The sequence below is a fragment of the Pleurodeles waltl genome, chromosome 2_2 (genome assembly GCF_031143425.1).
Source record: "Pleurodeles waltl isolate 20211129_DDA chromosome 2_2, aPleWal1.hap1.20221129, whole genome shotgun sequence".
Classification (NCBI taxonomy): Eukaryota; Metazoa; Chordata; class Amphibia; order Caudata; family Salamandridae; genus Pleurodeles; species Pleurodeles waltl.
Window position 1 is genome coordinate 1,183,802,754 of NC_090439.1, and position 20,562 is coordinate 1,183,823,315.

The 20,562-nt window shown below is 45.6% G+C and overlaps 1 protein-coding gene across 11 annotated transcripts in view; it reads left to right on the plus strand.

The window, feature by feature from the left end:
- The window catches only part of LOC138283053 (uromodulin-like), a 298,687-nt gene that overhangs the window by 163,034 nt on the left and 115,091 nt on the right, over positions 1-20,562 (plus strand). For all 11 annotated transcript variants that reach the window (XR_011201046.1, XR_011201042.1, XR_011201047.1 and 8 more), the window contains one exon: positions 7,164-7,265. Coding sequence is in view for 1 of the 11 variants with exons in the window: in XM_069221194.1 (XP_069077295.1) it covers positions 7,164-7,265 (102 nt within the window). In the remaining 10 variants the exon portion in view is untranslated. The remainder of the gene's footprint in view (positions 1-7,163; positions 7,266-20,562) is intronic.

The following is a 20,562-nucleotide window of genomic DNA, read 5'->3' on the forward strand; positions in this document are numbered from 1 at the left end:
TAGGCCAGCACTCTGTTCTGAAACAAGACATTCTTGATCACTCTGTGCCTCTTCCAAGGCTACAGCACGGTACATTGCCAATGAACGTGGTAGAAGTTTAGTCTCCAACATTCATAGAAAACACACATCCTTACGTAGGGACATTTTCTCCGAACATCAGCTGTGTTATTACAAAAATACTTCCTTGTCCCCTACACGTTAGAGGGAGATTCCAGCCAGGGAACCACAACTGTATGCTGATTGCTGAATGCTTCGCTACAGATGCTAACGCAGACCGCTGGCCTTTGCACAGGTATGGGGGTTGATGTCTTCCCAGGGGAACCTGAAGGGCAGAATTAGGGCTTAGCATGCTGTGCTCTATCATAGCCTAGGTAGGAGCTTGTCCACTGATTATAGTGACAATATGATAATATTGTTTTAAGGCTTCACTCTTCTCGTCACAATTTTAATACTGTCATGTTGTGTCGTACTGGTTATTGCAGCTCACGCTTTGCTATCTAAGATGCAGTTATTTTATTAAACTCAGTACTGAAACATATACTGCTTCTGTTTGTCATTTATATATGAGACTGAATTGTAAATGAGAGAAACGGATGAGACCTGAGTGACCACGACTTCCCTGAGAAGCCAAGTATGTCATGCTCTCGGCTGCCCAGTCATCCCTATCCTTGGGTAGAGATGAGGCACTGCTAGTTAGCCGGAGCAAAACCCGGTTTGGAGCAACAGGTGTCACCCGCAGTGGGTTAGACTTAGTCTCCCACACCGCAATCGATTCTGCTGCTCAAAATCCAGTAGTCTCATTAGAATAATGAGAGCCCACGCGACAGCTGAACGTGCTTATTAAAATATGACTATGATGTGAAGACTTAGGCCCTCATTCTGACCTTGGCGGGCGGCGGAGGCCGCCCGCCAAAGTCCCGCCGTCAGGTTACCGTTCCGCGGTCGAAAGACCGCGGCGGTAATTCTGACTTTCCCGCTGGGCTGGCGGGCGGTCGCCTTCAGGCCGCCCGCCAGCCCAGCGGGAAAGAGGCTTCCACGATGAAGCCGGCTCGGAATCGAGCCGGCGGAGTGGAAGCTGTGCGACGGGTGCAGTTGCACCCGTCGCGTATTTCACTGTCTGCGCAGCAGACAGTGAAATACATTTAGGGGCCCTCTTACGGGGGCCCCTGCAATGCCCATGCCAGTGGCATGGGCACTGCAGGGGCCCCCAGGGGCCCCGCGACCCCCCCTACCGCCATCCGGATCCCGGCGGTCGGACCGCCGGGATCTGGATGGCGGTAGGGGGGGTCGGAATCCCCTCGGCGGCGCAGCAAGCTGCGCCGCCTGGAGGATTCAATGGGGCGGCGGTACACTGGCGGGAGCCCGCCAGTGTTGCCGGTCCGACCGCGGCTTTACCGCCGCGGTCGGAATCCCCATTGGAGCACCGCCGGCCTGTCGGCGGTGCTCCCGCAGTCCTCCGCCCTGGCGGTCTTTGACCGCCAGGGTCAGAATGACCGCCTTAGACTATTAACGTGAAATATGGGCTTACCTATATTTTGTTGCAGATATTTATACTTATACTGAGAAAAAATAAGGGGTCCACACCTCCTTGGTAGCCCATACCCCTAAAAAATAGGGCATTTAAGAAGAGAGTGTTGGACCTTCTGGAGTGTATGTTTCAAAGTTAGAAACGTGTTAAAATATGTAAAAGTAGAGTATTTCGTAATGGAAGTATCCCATTCCAATGCAAAAATTATACTTGACCTCCCACGCACTCTTGCACTCCGGTGCAAGGGTGTGTTAATTAGCGAAAGACAGGGTACAGGGCACCAGCGCAGAGAGAGTGAAAAATACTGCTATATCCTATCTGATATGGCACTATTCTGTTCTCTCCCTTTTGCACAATGCAGCATAGCAATTCTTATTGCTAGGCTGTGTCGCAGGAACTCTTTGTACATTTGGCACAGACAGTATGGGAATTACACAGCACGTACAAGAAAGGTGTAACAAATAAGGGCCATATTTACAATCTTTCGACTCAGGGCTGCGACCAAAGATTTCTTGCTACGCTGCCCTGCGTCAAAAGAAAAAAGCAGAAATGCATTATATCTACAAGATACAGCACATGTCTGTTTTTGTCCCTTGAGCTAGTGCATAAATTGTGCCTAGCGCAAATGCAGGCACCCTTGCACCATAGTACAAGGGTGTCTGTATTTTAGGGATTTTTGTTTTTGTGCAGGAAGGGACACCTTTGGGCATAAAAACATGTAAATCTGGGAATGCATCAAAATCCATAGGTGTTGCATGGGAACACCATCAGCAAAACTCATGGAAAGCACCTATGACGCAAAGTAAGGCAACGCAGTGACTTGTCCTGAATTGCCTTACTCCATATCTACAAGGCCATGTAAAGCCACCCAAAGTGGCTTTACGCGGCCTCGTAGATATGGCTCTGCAGCCTGTGCTGCCGGTGCATCACAACACGTGATACACTGGTGGCACAGGTCGCTTGTAAATATGGCCCTCAGATTTGATGATAAACAGTAAACAGTTTTCATTGTATGACATAAATTACTTGAAATGTGTTATAAGGCACAGTAATAAGAACAAATTGGCAATAAGGGGAGTTAAAAAACAAAAAGTCGCCAGTAGGTAGTTTTAGTTAGGACGATGTTTCCACAGAAAAAGCATTTTTGACTCCCCTATATCTTTACCACCGTTTGACGAATCATCAAGAAATTTTCCCATAAAAGTGTGCCACTTATTCTTGTTGCGTACGGAAAGTGCCAGGGTGATCCATCAAGCAGAAGCAGAAAAAAGGGGGGGGTGTCAAAAAAGTTGTGTTTCCCTTGTTAATTCCCAGAGGTCCTTTGAACACGACTACAGCCCAAACCACTGGCTAGAACTACACCACATTTGGAAGAAAGCTAGCTTTCGGTGTACAGAATGTGTCTTTGTTTATTTGATGTAAATCTGTTCTGTAGTTGTTGGGATATTAAAGGGGAAATACATTTGGGCCGCGGATCCGTCACAACGGTTTTGCGCTTTTTGCAGTGAATTTGTGAATGCGCGCCCCAACACCAATGTTGTGATTGGCTGCCTGCAATCTGACCAGAAAGGTGTGGCTGCCATTTTGAGTCATGGGGGCCCCAGGGCTAAAACTTTAAATTAAAGGTGACATAAGGGGCCAGGGTGGCAGTACCCTGACCCCAGGGGTGTGATATAGGGGTGTTTGAGGGCCAAATTTTGGGTTTAAAATTATTTTTCTCCACCTCATGTGATATTCATGAATATTCGAGAATATGCAAAAACATTTTAAAAAAACATTCAAAGACTCATTCATAAACTAATTCATTCACTCACACATGCCCTCACAGACCCAGGCACCCAGTCATACACCCACTAAGACATTGAGGCACCCACTCAGACCCACACATAGACTCACACACCTGCTTTCAGGCACAATCAGACACTCACACCCCCTCACAGAACGACTGACAGAGACAGGTCTTGTGGACAACCTCCACTGCGCATTGCAAAAGGCAGTGATCAGCGCTGGGCTGGGTGATTGTTGAGGGCTTGGCTGCAGTGCCTAATTGCAGGCCATGCATGGCGGTGGTTGGATTAATGTATTGTAATTAAAATTACTTTACATTAAAACACAATAGACATTCACTGAAGGGACGTTATAGAAAACCATAGAAATTCAGCAGTTAAAGTTAGAGTTATTTCAAGTAACTATAACTCATGACCTAAGGTAACTATAGCGCGCAATTTCGCCATGCACAGTCAATCACTCCACATATTATATCATTGATGATATCTTCTATGACATCTTTGATCTTATCACTGCAGCATTCGCAATACAATTATTGATAAGAAAACTGTGCTGAATTTATATGTTTTTTTACGAGTACATTCATATATATATATACATTAACTGAAAAAAACAAAGGTTACAGGGATTTGATAGTTAGGAAATAGAACTAAAAAAAACATAGAAATTCACTGACAAAAAACAGTGGTTGCAAGGATGTTCTAGTTAGGATCACATTTTATAAAATCAAAACCTTAGAAATTCACCAGTTATATTTAGAGTGATCTCAACTAACTATAACTCATGCCCTAAGGTAACTATAACTCGCGCCTCCACCATGCAGTTTTTTTGTCAAAAATGTTACTGCAAATATTATATTGATATGATCAATGATGTAATCAAAGATGTCATAAGTGCCATAATTTGTGGGTAATTACCAGTGCATGGCGAGGCCCCAAGTTATAATTACCTTAGGGCAGGTTGAGATAACTCTAACTATAATATATTTATTTATTTATTTTTATTTTTACTTTTTTTTTTTAAATGGCTGTTATCGGCTATCTTAACGAGCCCTCAAGGGCTCCCCCGCAGTCCCTCCTTATATATATATATATATATATATATATATATATTTTTAATAAAATGCCCTTTACGGGCTACCTGACATTGCAGAGGAAGCTTTGATGCCATCTCCGTGCTTGCTGCTCAGAGCTGGCGTTAACAGGGGGGCACACCATTGTTTACAATGGGCCCATATGTACATCAATTGCGTTGACGCTATTGCCCCCTGCCCTGCGTCATTCTGCACCATATCTTAGATATGGTTCACGCATGGTGGGGCGTAAAGGATGCAAGGAAAGTGGCGCTGCACTGGGTGCAGCACCACTTTCCTTAAATCTGCCCCTTTGTTTACATGAACCCTTGCTCACCTATGCCTCAGTGCAGGGGAGTCCAGCAAGGGTGCAGACCAGGAGGATCCGTGACAGATTTTCAGGATCCTTTAAGTGGCAGTTACAGGTGGCATTTAGGTAACACATTGGACTTGCAGGCGTCCTGTCCTGAGAGACACCTACAGGTTGCGTCAAGACAATTTAGGGCAGTGTAAATGGGGAGTGCTAAGTGTCTCTCAGATATCACATATGAAATGTGATGTCACACATGGTCACTCCAAGAATATGGAAATGTCAAGGGGCTGAAGTCCATTCTGTCCAGGAAGCAGACCACTTCTCTCACAGCCTGACCATGAGATGGATCTCTTTCAGTTCCTGAGGTGTGCTCAGACTTCTCCAGTCTGGTCCGCATGTGCACGATGTGTTGGTCCAGTACCTGTACGCACCTTGTGCACATCAAATGACTGGTGTTTGCTCCCATCAACGCACTACACAGAAGAGGTCTCACTTACTAACCTTTGCACAGAGTGAAAGGTACCTTGACTTCTCCAGTCTGCTCTACCTGTGCACCATGTGTAGATCCAGTGCCTGTTCCTGTAGAGACCCTGTGTACACCCTGTGGCTGCTCCCAACAATACACCACACGGGTGAGGTCTCGCTAACTGTCGTCCTCATCACCACTTGAAGAAGTAAGATGTGTGAATAAAACAATGCAGTGGGAGCCTCACATGCAGGATCAGAATCAGAATCAGAATAATCTTTATTTCGCCCAAGGACATTCACCATAAAAGTACAATCGGAGCAATGCACTATAAACATGTGAAAGTATAAATAAAATTAAAACAGACACTAACAAGACATGACGCAGGCCCAAATGTTAATATACATAATATTAACAAAATATCAGTTAAAATATCAAGGAATTACGAAGTGTTAGAGTAGGCTTTAAAAAGAAGCCCATTCTAACGCAGATGTCCTGAGTTGGCAGTGACTGAAGGTGCAGCTCTTCACTCATTAATCTTAGCTTTCCGTAGAGCCGGAATGAGTGAGCCCTTACTCATCTCTCTGTAAAACCTACAAAACACCGGGAAAGTGCAATAATGTTTGGTCAGATGATTCATCGCTTGGACAGATAGTAGATACATCCTACTGACCAAGGTGAAGGAACAGTTTCCATCTAACAGCTCAGGCGGAATCTCGTAAGGAGGGACCGTTCCCAGGGGCTGTGAACCCTCTAAATATGGTTCAGACCCGGGATACATTTTAAACATCACGTAATGTCTTTAGGATGCCAAGGCGGGTGGATTCATGTCAATCTCCATAAACCGTTCCAATCCCTCTTTGTGAGGAAAGTAGGATCAGTAAAAAGACTTGGTCTGACAAGACTGGAAAGGGTAGTTTGAATGCACTGAAACCATGAAGCGAAGGACCCTTGGCGCACTCCAAACAATCTTCAATCACAGCTCTACACGGAGATGCCTGGCCATTAGACCAGTGTGAGCACCAAAGTAATTATGGGATAACATGATATGATCTTCCACAAAGTCTATGGCCACATTTATGCAGCCCCAAATCCCGGCATTATTTGTCAGAACAGGGCTATATCCCAATAAGCAGACAAATTGAATTATTCCCCATATTTACCGAAGCAATACAAATCTTTCCAGGGGCATGTCTGAAGCTCGAACACCTATTAGCCACGCATGCAGTCCAGCTAAGATTATCCTCAAAAGTGGTGTCCAAGTAGGGGAAGCATTGCACTCGTTCTACTCGATGGGCCTTAATATAGATGGAGCAGGTTTATGCAGTAACAGGACCACTATTCATTATAAATGTTTTAGACCTGTTGGTTTCCAGGCTGAGGTCCTCCATAAAATCAACGAAGCCATCAATAAATGTCTTCAGCCCCTTGGAAGTTCTGGCTAATGGCACAGTGTCATCGGCATAGAGTAATGCCTGCATCGATCCTGCTCTTGATTTTAGGGACATCAGTGCCTAAACCTACCAGGTCAGTCTCAAGCTTATTGATGTACAGTATGAATGGATTGTGCAGGGCATGGTAGGAGTTCATCTGCACTGGACTAGAGGCACCACACTTTATATCCCTCTGCCTAACTGTAAACATGTTTGATGGCATGCAAGTATGTGAATAATGTGTGGTGTGCTGCTGGATGGCCTGACAAGGCTGAACACTGGAATATGGTGCAAGAGATAATAACATCTTAACACACAGACGTGCCAGCAGCACATATATAACAGACCTGTGAGTCATGACACCTGTAGCCTCTTGTGTTTCCAAGCCATGTGCACCCTCTTCTCACACGTGTTGGTGACAAGGATCACTGTAGAAATAAAAGCTGCCATTGCACAAGCACTGTGGAGGGATTTACCTGGGCACAATTTGGGTGCAATAAAGGTGCCATAGTAATCACAGACTCTCTCCAAAGCTTCTGATATGCTGTTTTGTGTTATTCCAGGTGTGCCACAGTGTGACCCTGCTTGTGCTGATGACGAGCTGTGCACTAACAGTGCAGGATCCGCAGAGTGCAAGTGTCAAAGAAGCAAATACCTAAATGCAAGTAAGTATCCAGGGTTCTTTTGTATCAGTGCATTCCACGGTGAAACCCTTCGGTGCATCCCTGCTGTGAGTACACCATTATGATAACATTCGCCAGTGTCAAATGTGACTACATAACCACAGTTGAGTGAGTGTGCACAATATTTGCACTCCACACAGACCTAAAATACAATCTGCACATTCATTTCTGATCACCAGGACAGAAAGCAGCATTTGTCTACGTCGATATGACTGTCTCAGGGATGGACAGAGGAGATGGAGAAACAAAACAAGAAACACCAATGAAATTTACCAGATATGGTTGTTGTGCAGACCATAACTCATGCTACCCCTTCAGTGTCAGGCTACACTCATGGATGGACTTTACAAATAAACAGAACATAACCGTGCTCTCTGTATAACATCATGCATGACATTGTTGATGACATCACATGTGACATCATTGGTGTCATCACTTCTTAAATCTAGCAACTTTCAGCGGTTTGTTGTGTTTGAGTCAGAACCATGACTGTTTTATAACTGTGTCTTTTTTAATGAAGTTCATGTTTTAGGTCACAATTTTCAATGTCTGCTGTGTATGGCCAAAGATGGTGCACGGCTGAGGTTGGCCGTAGGGCTGAGCTTCTGGCAAGGCCATGCACTCAAGCAAAAGGGTCTTGGGAACTCCTGCCATGTAGGGTTAGCCATAGAGCATGGCCTTCAGTCTGGCATTGTTCCCTACCTGTAGCGTATGTCCCACACCAATGAGAGAGTGTGAATATGTACAGAAGTGAGTAAGATGAATTGCACTAGGGAGAAGACCTCCAGCCATGGACAGCTGCACACAGACAAAGCTGGATTTGGAGTTTGGCAGATGGGGTTACTCTGCCACATATGTGGCAGATATCCCATCCACTGTATTATGATTCCCATAGGATATAATAGAATCATACTACGGCAGCTGGTGTATCAACATATTTGGGATGGAGTCACCCATCCTGCCCCTAGTCTTGTAAATTTCTAACAACTCCTTAATTGGCTTCCTGCTTAATTGGGCCATAAAGTTTAGGACTGCTTCGATACTCCTAAATAGTGCAGCTACCCTACTAGCTTACTGATTTTTGTTCCATTGGCAAAAGAAAACCTGCTTCCCTTATCCCTGTCCCCAAGGACCATGATGTGGCTCTATGACCATCAGGTCTAAACTTGCCATGAAGGCACAAAATTGATCTAACGAGTGTTGCAAACTAATTGCGTTTCTGGGCAGCAAGGCAGTATTGTCGGCATAGACCAGAGCTGGTACTCTACTTGTGCCAACCATGGGGCAGTCAATTCTAGAATGCAATAGTTGACTCTCAAAACCGATGACATATGAAGGAAAGAGGGAGGGGGCCAGTACACACCCCTGCTACAAGCCAAGTTTGAGCCTGGAAATGTCTGTAGTTCCCCTGCTGGACCGTACCTCATACTGTCAGTCACCTCTGACTAGAGGTTCCTCAAAAAATCTATTATACTAGACTCAACACCCAGCAGGCCATGATACCCAGAGCTTTGACCTAAGTCAAAGGCTGAGATCAACTTCATGTAGGATGCATACATTTTACCTTCCTTTGCTACTGTATATGTATTTATCAGCAGACTAGATTGAGGTATTGTTCTACAGTCCCTAAGCTGATACAGAAGCCAAATTATAAATCCAAAAGGATATTGTTTGCAGATGCCCAGGTTTACAGCTGCTCCAGTACAATTCGGCCCATTGTCTTGGCTTACTGCTTAATTGATGTGATCAGTAATGTCATCAGTGATGTCACTGATCATGTCGTGAGTCATGTAATATGGGAGGTTGAAAGCAGTGCATTGCAGGGGCCTAAGTCATAGTTAGGGCTGGTAACCATAATTGTTGAATTTCAATTGGTTTTGTGGAAGTAAATTCAGTACCTAACTATAACATCCCTGTAACCTTTGTTTTTTTCAGTGAATTTCTAAGATTTTTTCATTCTATTTCCTAACTATAACGTCCTTGTAACCTTTAGTTTTTCAGTTAAATTTCTAAGGTTTTTTCATTCTATTTCTGAAATATAATGTCATTTTAACAATTTTTGTAGTGAATTTCTAAGGTTTTTTTTTTATTCTTATTTCTAACTATAACGTCCCTGTAACCTATGTTTTTTTCAATTAATTTCTAAGGCTTCTTTTAGTTTTATTTCCTAACTATAACATCCCTATAACATTGGTTTTTTAGTGAATTTCTAAAGTTTTTTTATTCTATTTCCTATCTATAATGTCCCTATAAGCATTAATTTTTTCAGTGAATTTCTAAGGTGTGTTTTATTCTATTTCCTAATTATAATATCCTTGTAACCGTTTGTTTTTCAGTGAATTTCTAAGGTGTTTTATTCTATTTCCTAACTATAATATCCCTGTAACCTTTGTTTTCTTAGTGAATTTCTAAGTATTTTTTAATTATATTTCCTAACCATAACATCCCTGTATCCTTTTTTGTTTGTTTGTGAATTTCTATTTTTTTTAATGTACTGAAGGATTGAGACGGGGCCTGCAGCCAACCCCCTGCGTGCATCCAACCACAGTGCATTCATCTAACAACACGCTGTGCACAGCCTTTGAGGGAAAAGCAAGGAGAAGGCGCACAAAAAACAGTGGTGTTGTGCATGCCTGCTGCTAGGCTTTTGATCGTTCTCACTGCCTTCTCCTTCCTCCCCCTGTTTTTTGCATCCTTCTCCTTGACTTATCCCTCCTTCTCACTGCTTTCTCCTTGCTCTTAGCCCAGTTTTGTGTGTCCCTGATGCTTGCCTTTCTGCCCTTCTCACTGCTTTCTCTTCACCTTCAACACAGTTTTGTGGTGCCTGCTGCTTGCCTTTGCCTTCCTTTCACTGCTTTCCCCTTTCTCTCAGCCCCTTGACCTTCCCTCCTTTTTGCTGCTTTCTTTTTGCTCTCAGACCTGTTTTGTGCTGTCCGTAGCTTGCCTTTCGCTTCTTCTCACTGCTTTCTCCGTGCTTGACCCTCGTTTGTTTGCATCAGTGCTCCTAACTCTCCCTCCTTCTCACTGCTTATTCTTGCTCTCAGCCCTGGTTTGAGTTGCTTGCTGCATGCCTTTCCCTACTTCTCATCACTTTCTCCTTGCTTCCCTTTCCGGTTTTTAGCATACCCTCTGCTTGATTTCCCCTCCTTCTCACTGCTTTCCTCTTGCATATCCCTTCCCCCGGTTTTGTGGGAGCCTTCTGCTTGCCTTTACTCCTGTCTGACTGCTTTCTCCCTGCTCTCAGTCTGGTTTTGACAAGACCATGCCTACTCACCTGAATTCCAGGTTCCGCGGGAGCCAAGAGAATACAACCCTCACCCTAAACACTATTCTCTCATATATGAATAGGAAATGAGTAAATAGGCTCTGGGGGAAAGGGATAGGGAACAGGGTTTTGGGAAGGGAAGAGAAACAAAAACACTGGTTCACAAAGGAGCGTCACTGTTGTTTTAAGAAAGTTGCCTCAGGGTTTGCTGCAGGAATTTCTAACACTAACAACAAATCAAAAACAAAAGAACTACAATTATCACAGAGTCTTTCAGCAAAATAACAATAATCATTAGCACTTGAATGCTCAACTATTAAACACACTTTTGTAACACAACAAAATCTTTATAAAATCAAACTTATGAATTTGTCTTTTGTTATTCATTTTCACACAATAGACTCGCTCAAAAATAATCAGAATAAATGTCTAATTTCACATAGATATCGAGCAATTCTTTCAGGAGTTCACAACACTTAACTTCAATGCTGCCTTTAAAAACACTTCTCAAACTGTCTTTGGAAAATAGTCTTGTATCACCAGTTTCTCAGCATCGAGGAATGCTCTTCATAATACACCAAAAGATCACTAATTTCGAGAAGGTTGAAAACAGGGGAACGAGAGGGGGATTACTCTCGAACCGACTTCTCCTGGAATGTTTTCGATTATTTGAGGGAGATGGAATACTGTTCGTAAATTCTCCAGCTGCTGTGAAAGTAATCTGCTCCAGAGAGGGAAGCTCCGATGAAGCCTCACACTCAAATGTCGACTCCAGAAAGAATAATGGGAACTCCATCAAACCGGGAACACCTGCGAGCAAAGGAAGACTCAAAGCCAAGCACAGGAAACACTTTGGCAGTTCCATTTATAGACTGGTGATGAGTCATCACACACATGCTGGTGATGAGTCATCAATCACTTCTGATGATTCATATGAAGGAATTCTGGTGATGAGTCATCAGACACACGCTGGTGATGAATCATCAAACACTTCTGATGATTCATATCAAGGAATTCGATGATTCATATGAAGGAATTCGATGTCTCCATAAACCACTTGGCACACAGTTCATAAATGGGACAACACCTGCCTCCATCAACACAAACAAACATGCCATGTAGTTTTCCTCACAAGTTACAGGGAAGTGCTGTAAACACATTCATGACATGTTTCATTGTTCTTCATAATTGCTGATTTATATTGTCAGGGGGCAGCAAGAAGTGTGCGTGTTTGAGTGCGAGTCTTAACAGGTTTTTGTGTGTGCCTGCCTTCCCCTCTGTCTCACTGCTTTCTCCTTCGCCTCAGCTCCATTTTGTGCTTGCCTGCTGCTTCCCTTTCTCTCATTCTCATGGTCTTCTCCTTGCTTCCACAACCCCATCCCCCGTTTTTTTGTGCGCCTGCTCCTTAACTTTCCCTTATTCTCATTGCTTCTCCTTTCTTTCAGTTCCTTTTTGTGCTGTTTGCTGCTTGCCTTTCCCCACTCTCACTGCTTTATCTTTGCTCTCAGCCCAACTTTGTGCACGCCTACTCCTTATCAGTGCTTCCCCTCAGCTCCATTTTTTGTCCTTGCTTGCTCCTTGGCGTCCCTCCTTCTTACTGCTTTCTCTTTGCTCTCAGCCCAATTTTGTGCATGCCTACTCAATGACTTTTACTCCTTTTCTATGTTTTCTTCTTGCTTTCAGCCCTGATTTTGATGCTTGTTTCTTACCTTTTTCTCATTCTCACTGCTTTTTCCTTTCCCCCCCTGTTTTGTGTGTACCTGCTACTTGCCTTTCACTCTTTCTCACTGCTTTCCCCTTGCTTACCTCCCATTTTGTGAGTACCTGCAGCTTGCATTTCCCTCCATCTCACTGCTTTCTTCTTGCTCTCAGTCTCGTTTTGAGCATGCCTGCTGACTGTCTTTCCCTCTGTCTCACTGCTTTCTCCTTGCTCTCAGTCCCTATTTTGTGCGTACCTGCAGCCTGCCTTTCCTGCTGTTTGACTGCTTTCTCCTTGCTCTCAGTGCTGTTTTGTGCATGCCTTTTGCCTGCCTTTCTCTCCATCTTACCGCTCTCTCCTTGTGCTTGGCCCTATTTTGTGATTGCCTGCTGGCTGCCTTTCCCTCCTTCTCACTGTTTTCTCCTTACTCTCAACCCCGGTTTGATTGTGCCTGCTGCCTACCTTTCCCTCCATCTCACTGCTTTCTACTTGCTCTCAGTTCCATTTTGTGCGTGCCTGCTCCTTGAATTTCTCTCTTTCTCACTGCATTCTTCAACTTGTCAGCCCTGTTATGTGCTGTATGTTGCTAACCTTTCTCTCATTATCACTGCTTTCTCCTTGCTTCCTCCCATTAGTTTTCTGCATACCTGCTCTTTGAATTTCCCTCCTTCTCACTGTGTTTACCTTGCTCTCAGTCCTGTTTTGTATATGCCTGCTCCCCGCCTTTCCCTCCATCTCACAGGTTTCTCCTTGCTCTCAGCCACCTTGTGTGCGTGCTTGCTGCTTGCCTTTCCCTCCTTCTCACTGTTTTCTCCTTGCGCTGATCCCCATTTTGTGTGTGCCTTCTGCTTGCCTTTCCCTCCTTATCAGTGCTTCCCCTCAGCTCCATTTTTTGTCCTTGCTTGCTCCTTGGCGTCCCTCCTTCTTACTGCTTTCTCTTTGCTCTCAGCCCAATTTTGTGCATGCCTACTCAATGACTTTTACTCCTTTTCTATGCTTTCTTCTTGCTCTCAGCCCTGATTTTGATGCTTGTTTCATACCTTTTTCGCATTCTCACTGCTTTCTCCTTTTCCCCCTTTTTTTGCGTACCTGCTACTTGCCTTTCCCTCTTTCTCACTGCTTTCCCCTTGCTTACCCCCCCGTTTTGTGAGTACCTGCAGCTTGCCTTTCCCTCCTTCTCACTGTTTTCTCCTTGCTCTGATCCCCATTTTGTGTGTGCTTTCTGCTTGCCTTTCCCTCCTTATCACTGCTTCTGCTTTCCCTCAGCTCAGTGTTTTGTGCTTGCTTGCTCCTTGGCATCCCTCCTTCTTACTGCTTTCTTTTTGACCTCAGCCAAGATTTGTGTTGCATGTTGCTTGCCTTTCTCTCGTTCTTACTGTTTTCTCCCAGCTTCCTCCACTATTGTTTGTGTGCCTGCTTCTTGACTGTCCCTCCTTCTCACTGCTTTCTCTTTGTTCTCTGTCCCGTTTTGTGCATGCCTGCCACCTGCCTTTCCCTTCATCTCAGTGCTTTCTCTGTTTTCTCAGCCCCGCTGACTACATGCCTGCTGTCGTCCTTTCCGTCTGTCTCACTGCTTTCTCCTTGCTCTCAGCGCTGTTGTTTGTGGGCCTGCTACTTACCTTTCCGTCTGTCTCACTACTTTCTCCTTGCTATCAGCCCTGTTTTGTGCATGCCTGTTGCCTGCTTTTCCCTCCATCTTGTTGATTTCTCCTTGCTCTCAGCCCCATTTGTGGCATGCCTGCAGCCTGACTGTACCTCCTTATCACTGCTTCCTACTTGCTTTCAGCCCCATTTTGTGCTGCCTGTTGCTAGCTTCCTCTCATTCTCACAGTTTTTTCCTTGCTTCCTGCCCCTGGGTTTTCTGCATGCATGCTCCCTCCTTCTCACTGCTTTCTCTTTGCTCTCAGCCCAATTACGTGCATGCCTACTCATTGACTTTCTCTCCTTCTCTGCGCTTTATTCTTGTCTCTCAGCCCTGATTTTGATGCTTCTTTCTTTCTTCTCATTCTCACTGCTTTCTCCTTCCCCCCGTTTTTTGCGTACCTGAAACTTGCTTTTCCCTCCTTCTCACTGCTTTCTCTCATTCTCATTACTTTCTCATTGCTTCCCCTCCTGGTTTTTTGCATACCTTCTGCTTGACTTACCCTCCTTCTCACTGCTTTCCCCTTTCCTTTCCCTTCCCCTGGTTTTGTGCGTGCCTCCTGCTTGCCTTTCCTTCTGTCTAACTGCTTTCTCTCTGCTCTCAGTCCGGTTTTAGAGTGTGCCTGCCCTTCCCTCGGTCTCACTGCTTTCTCCTTACTCTGAGCCCCATTGAGTGCTTCCTGTTGCATGCCTTTCTCTTTTTCTCACTGCTTTCTCCTGCTCTCAGCCCCTTTTAGTGCATGCCTGCTTCTTGACTGTCCCTCCTTCTCACTGCTTTCTCTTTGTTCTCTGTCCTGTTTTGTGCATGCCTGCCACCTGCCTTTCCCTTTATCTCAGTGATTTTTCCATTTTCTCAGCCCCTTTTCCTCTGTCTCACTGCTTTCTCCTTGCTCTCAGCCCTATTGTTTGCGTGCCTGCTGCCTACCTTTCCGTCTGTCTAACTACTTTATGGATCAAATCTGTTTGTTGGTATTTAACATACAAAAAAATACAAAGCTCTGTATCAAAACCTCCAAATATTTAGACTATTGATATATCAAAAGTCCAAAATCGTTCATATTTAAGGGCTATTTCACAAAATCACTTTTCTGCCGCTGGGAAGAACTACCTCCCCTTGTCCCCCCCCTCTCATACGAAAATCGAAGTAGTCAAAGCACAACAGTCTGGATCTCTCAGAGCTAACCACATAATACAACAATAACATAAAAAAATAACTGCACTTCCCCTCCAGATGCTTCGCCTCCCACCCCCAACACACTCTCAACCTCCTTCACAATATTGTCCTGGCCCCTCTCCAGGCCCCACAAGGCCAATCATTCCTTTAAGCCTCCCGTGTCAGCCCCAGGACCCTTAGATATTCTGGGCATGTCAGTTCAGTAAACTCTGTCGACAAGATCTGAAGAAACGGCCTCCACAGTGTACATATGTCACCCACTCTCTGTTTAGAAGCCAGAGTAAGCTTCTCCATCGCTAGAATGAACCACAGCTTCTGAAGCCAAGACACATACGTCACTAACCTGTCTGAGCCCATAAGGCAAGAATCGTCTGCAACGCAGCATTGAGAGCTAAGGCCATCTGGCGCCCCTCAACGATCGAAGAGGAAAGGTGAGGGGATTGGGTAAACCCAACAATACATTAGATGGAAATCTAGGAATCTCTGTCTGAAACACCTTATAGATGATATCTAAAATACTCATCCAATATCTCTGTAACTTGGGGCAGTGCCAGAGAAGATGTACCAGATGTACTCATGCTACCACACCCCCTCCAACAAAGGCCGGACTTAGCAGGATCCCACGCATGTATCCTTGCTGGGGTGTAATACCAATAGGAAGCCACCTTGTATGCAGTCTCGTTCCCTGCAGCATTATAGGCCGTATGATGTGTTCTATAATATATGTTGTCCCAGTCCTCCTCTGTGAACTCCCTCCCCAACTCCTTCTCCCATCTCTGCTGTCCTTTAGACTTAGGCGGTCACCCCACACCCTGCAGAAATCTATAAAGCTCTGATATCACCCGCTTATCATCCTTCTTTGTCAATATCCATTTCTCAAACGGGGTAAGCGGCCTATCTATCAAAGCCCTATTCGCCGGCATGAGGGCCCAGTGCCGTACTTGATAATACAACAGTCTATCCGCCTCGGTCAAGCCATACGTCTCCCATATCTGATCGAAAGGAATCACCCCATTCTCATCAAAGAGACTGCCCACCCTCAGGGGTATGTATACCTTTACTTGGCACTCTACAGAGGTGGGGTGGAGTGGCACATGACTTGGATTCCGGAGGGTCCTAGCCTACGGAACTCGCCCTGGCTTAGGGAAACCCACAGCCCTCCTCCCCCACCCAGACCACTCCACTGCGCGCAAAGTCATGAGAATGTGAGTGTACTCAACCCCTTGTGTCTGCTGTGATGCCCTCAAGCGCCCATCCAAGTCAGGGTAGGCCACCGCCAGGATCCGGAACATCAGGGGGGTCATGGTGCGACGGGCACCCCTTCCACGTTTGGAGGCCATCCCCAGCTGAGCCTCCGCCGTCTTCTTGCTCCAGCGGCGAATGTCCTCCCATCTTTTACGGCAGTGGGTGCTCCGTCTCTGGTGGACCCCCAGGGTCCGGACGTCCTTGGCGATGGCACGCCAAATATCCTTCTTCTGGTGGGTGCTGACCTACATGACATGTACAGGGGAAGAAGAGAAGTCATTACCAACTGCACCGTTGAAGTGAGTGGCCCACATCCCTACCCTTGCCATGTGGCACATGCATTCACAGTCCTTCATGCTCGCAGAACTCTGCCCCCTTCCTTCTTACAGCCAGCCATCTCCACCCAGGCGTAGCCCATACAACTTGCACCCTATGTACTCACCTGTTGGTCTGGAGGACCGTAGAGTAGCGTGTACTGGGGGAGGACCCCGTCCACAAGCTTCTCCAACTCCTGTGCAGTGAAGGCAAGGGCCCTTTCCCCAGACGCACGTGCCATTGACTCTTCCAGACCGAGGTCACAGCAGCACTTGCAGTGTATGTCCTCTCCTGTCGAAGATGAGGTATCGAGTGATTCAACAGATAGAAAATGGCGGTGACGTCCACGGCGGTGCGTATCATCACCGCCGGCGCACTTCGTCATTGGCTCCTGGGACCCACAGGGTCCAATGTTAACCAATGCAGCATTGCGCAGCGGTCTTCGACCGCCTACCGCGGCGGTGTACAACGCCAGCTCAGTTGCCTCACATCCCATTGTCCCACTTTAGAGGTCAGGCAGCCGCCATTTCAGGGGCCCACATGGCTTCATTTTCAACTGCGTCACACATACCTAGGCCTGGACTCAACACACATACAGACAACTTTTAGGATTATGTTTCGTGTTCTGTGTAGCTGTAGGCAAATACCTCTGAGTTACTTGACTCTGTGGTCGCTTTTGTCGTTCCTAGGCACCGTCAGCTGGGACATGTGAGGAGATGGCAGAATCCTCCAGTGTACCGACCGCTGGTGGACCTGTTGACAATGGAGGAGTGACATTTCATCATCACCTACTAGTTTGACCGTGCCACCATCCAGGAACTGTGTACCCAGTTGGAGCCAGACCTGATGTCAGCAATCCGCCATCCCACAGGAATCCCCCCTCAAGTGCAGGTGCTATCAGTGCTCCATTTCCTAGCAAGTGGGTCTTTTCAAACAACAGTGGCCATGGGATCAGGGATGTCCCAGCCCATGTTTTCCAACGTGTTGTCCAGAGTGTTGTCTGCCCTGCTGAAACACATGAGGATGTCACGTGGGCTCTCATTATCCTAAATGAGACTACTGGATTTCTAGGCAGCAGGATCGATAACGGTGTGGGGGACTGAGTCTGACCCACGTGTAAGAAACGCTGTCACCCTAAATCCGGTTTTTGCTCCGGCTAACTAGCAGTGCCTCATTTCTCCCAAGGGGAAGAGATGATTGGGCAGCTGAGCGCATGACATCTTTGGAACTTCTCAGGGAAGTCGTGGTCACTCAGATCCGAACCAACTCTCTCATTTCCAATATGATCTCATATACAAATGACAAAGACAGTATAAGTTTTAAATAATGTTTTAATAAAACAACTGTATTTTAGTTAATAAGGCGTGAGCCGCAATAACCAGAACCATACAACACAGTAGGATTGAAATAGTCACCAGGAGAGTAAAACATAAGAACAAAGCTATCATCGTGTCTATTAGTTTCTACTCTCCCTCTGCTTGATCTATTTCGAGCACAGCATGTTAAGCTTCTAACTTCCCTTTCTGAATCACTGGGGAGACATCAGCCCTCATACCTGAGCAAAGGCCTGTGATCTTGGTTCAGCATCTGCAACAAGGCAGTCAGCGTCTAGTTGTGGTTCTCTGGTTGGAATCTCCCTCTTTCGTGTATTGGGACAAGGAAGTGATTTTATAACTAACATGTCAGCGTGATCACAAAATGTCCCTACGCAGGAATGCCAAAGACTAAACTCCTACCACGTCTATCGGCAATGTACCAGACTGTATCCTTGACTAAAGCACAGAGTGAACAGGAATGTGTTATGGAGAACTCCAGTGCTGAAGTAGGCTAAACAGTGTGATATGAATAAAAAACAAGACCGTAGAACTGGCTATTTGAAAAATAACAGTACGAAGCCTAATAAAAAGCATTTAGAGCAAAGTGCACAGAGGCTCTAAGCTGCAAGCAAATGAATAAAATACATCCAGGGCAAAGTGCACAAAGGCCTAAAGCCTGAAGCTAATGCGCAAAGGATAAGTAAAACTAACCACACTACACCCTCCCCTTGTCGGTAGCAAGTGGTTCCAATAATATAAAAGTATGCCCCAAATATAAACAATACATAAAACTATATATATTTCGACAAGGTCAGAAGACAACAAAGTCATAAATTTAGGAAACGTGACGATAAAGCCAAATTCAATATAATGTCAATTTTGCAGGAGAGAAAAAAAACCAATTGTCAGACAGAAGCAATAGAACGTAGGAGCTCCTCCACTTCGATATATGTCAATATCGGAAGATCCAAGCCACAAAGTACCATGGAGCAGGTGTGTTCCAAAGCCCCAATACCATTCAGGGCGGCACCCCGTGCAGGGCCTATGAATGAGACAATACCATCTTCCTCCAGGAAGGGAATCTCATAAACTGCCTCACGAAGCAAACACAACCGTAGTGCACAAGTCTGGGAATGAGCCCTAATCGGGAACATCAACAGATCAGTTTCGACCACTGGAGGGCGCTGCAGTGAGAGACAGAAAGCCAGTGCATGTTCAAACGAGCACCAAAGGCACCGAAACACGGGTTGCACACAATCCAAAACTGGTCGGAATGACAGAGACCAGTCACACTCCAAATGTCCCAGGAGTGTCGCTCCAAAATGCTGCATCATTCGTTCACGACACAGCTGCGCTGACGGGAGCAGCAATATAGGATCTCGTCGTGGCGGTACAGCCATTGCGAAAAAATAGCAACAATAGCAAGACTCCAGCCAATAAAGCCAAAGTAATCGGGAAACCCCCAAAAACGCTTCCGAAAATAGAGTGAATAGCCGAAGGTATCAAACCGAATATGGAAGAGAATGTGTGAGCAAAACCAACACCAACGGCTTTGAAAAAATGTGCAATTCCAGCAGTGCTGGACGCATTAAATATACGTCCCACAAGTTCACCAAAGTGACTCGGAAAGTTAGTATTCAAAAGGGACTGTATTTCCGCTGATGACCTTGCCACCTGCAGTGCGTAGGTCTCGCTAGCAGATGTAAGGGCCACATGCTTTTGAAACAATAAAGCCTTAAGTCGACTCAACTTGTCGAAATTAACCTTGGAAGTAGCAATATGAGGCCAGATGTCCGCTACCTCCCTAATTTGAGTGGGGGGAAACAACACATTCCCACAGCACGTAACGGCCTTGGTGACAACGACAACCTAAACTATTCCGGCACGCATGCCACAGCAGCGTTCGCTGTTAAGAACAATGTAACTGCCGTTAGAAAGCACCTGGAAAGTGTTTTTAATAACCGGGACTGGAACTCCCTTCAGATAACAAGCTAAGTTAGCAATCGAAGCGTTACACGCTCTGTGCAAGGACAGCTGTTTACAAACCATGGAATGGCTGACAGAAGTTTCGCATTCACTACAGCTAAGAAAAACCTCCCGCAAACCATTAATACATCTGTATAGAAAGGGAAGCTCCCACACCTCGTGTATGTAACTGTGTCCCAACCGTTCATATCTACCCACCGGAATGTGCTTCAAACAAGAAGTAAATTGCAGAGTGGAGATAGGCAGATTAATTACCCCATGAATCAACCACTCAGCTGACGGAATCTCAGCAACCGTGAAAGGCAGTTTCTCCAATTTTTCAATATTCCACATGACATACTTCGCTTCCTTTTTAGCCATCAGCTGTTGTTGATGAGTTAGATTAAAGAAGACAAAGATCTCCCTGGCACGAATGTGCTGCCACGGAACGCGACCTGCCTTCAAGGTCTGAAGAGTCCAACCCAGCTGCATGATGGACCGCGTCTGACTCTGCCCATGATATAAAGAAGACATATCTGATTTAATAATGTCTATAGCAGAGGAAACGATGCTGTCAATTGTGTAAACACGGTCAGAAAGGGTATGCATGCCATTATCCACAACAGTTAAAGCCTGTATCAGGTTTTCCTGATCAATTT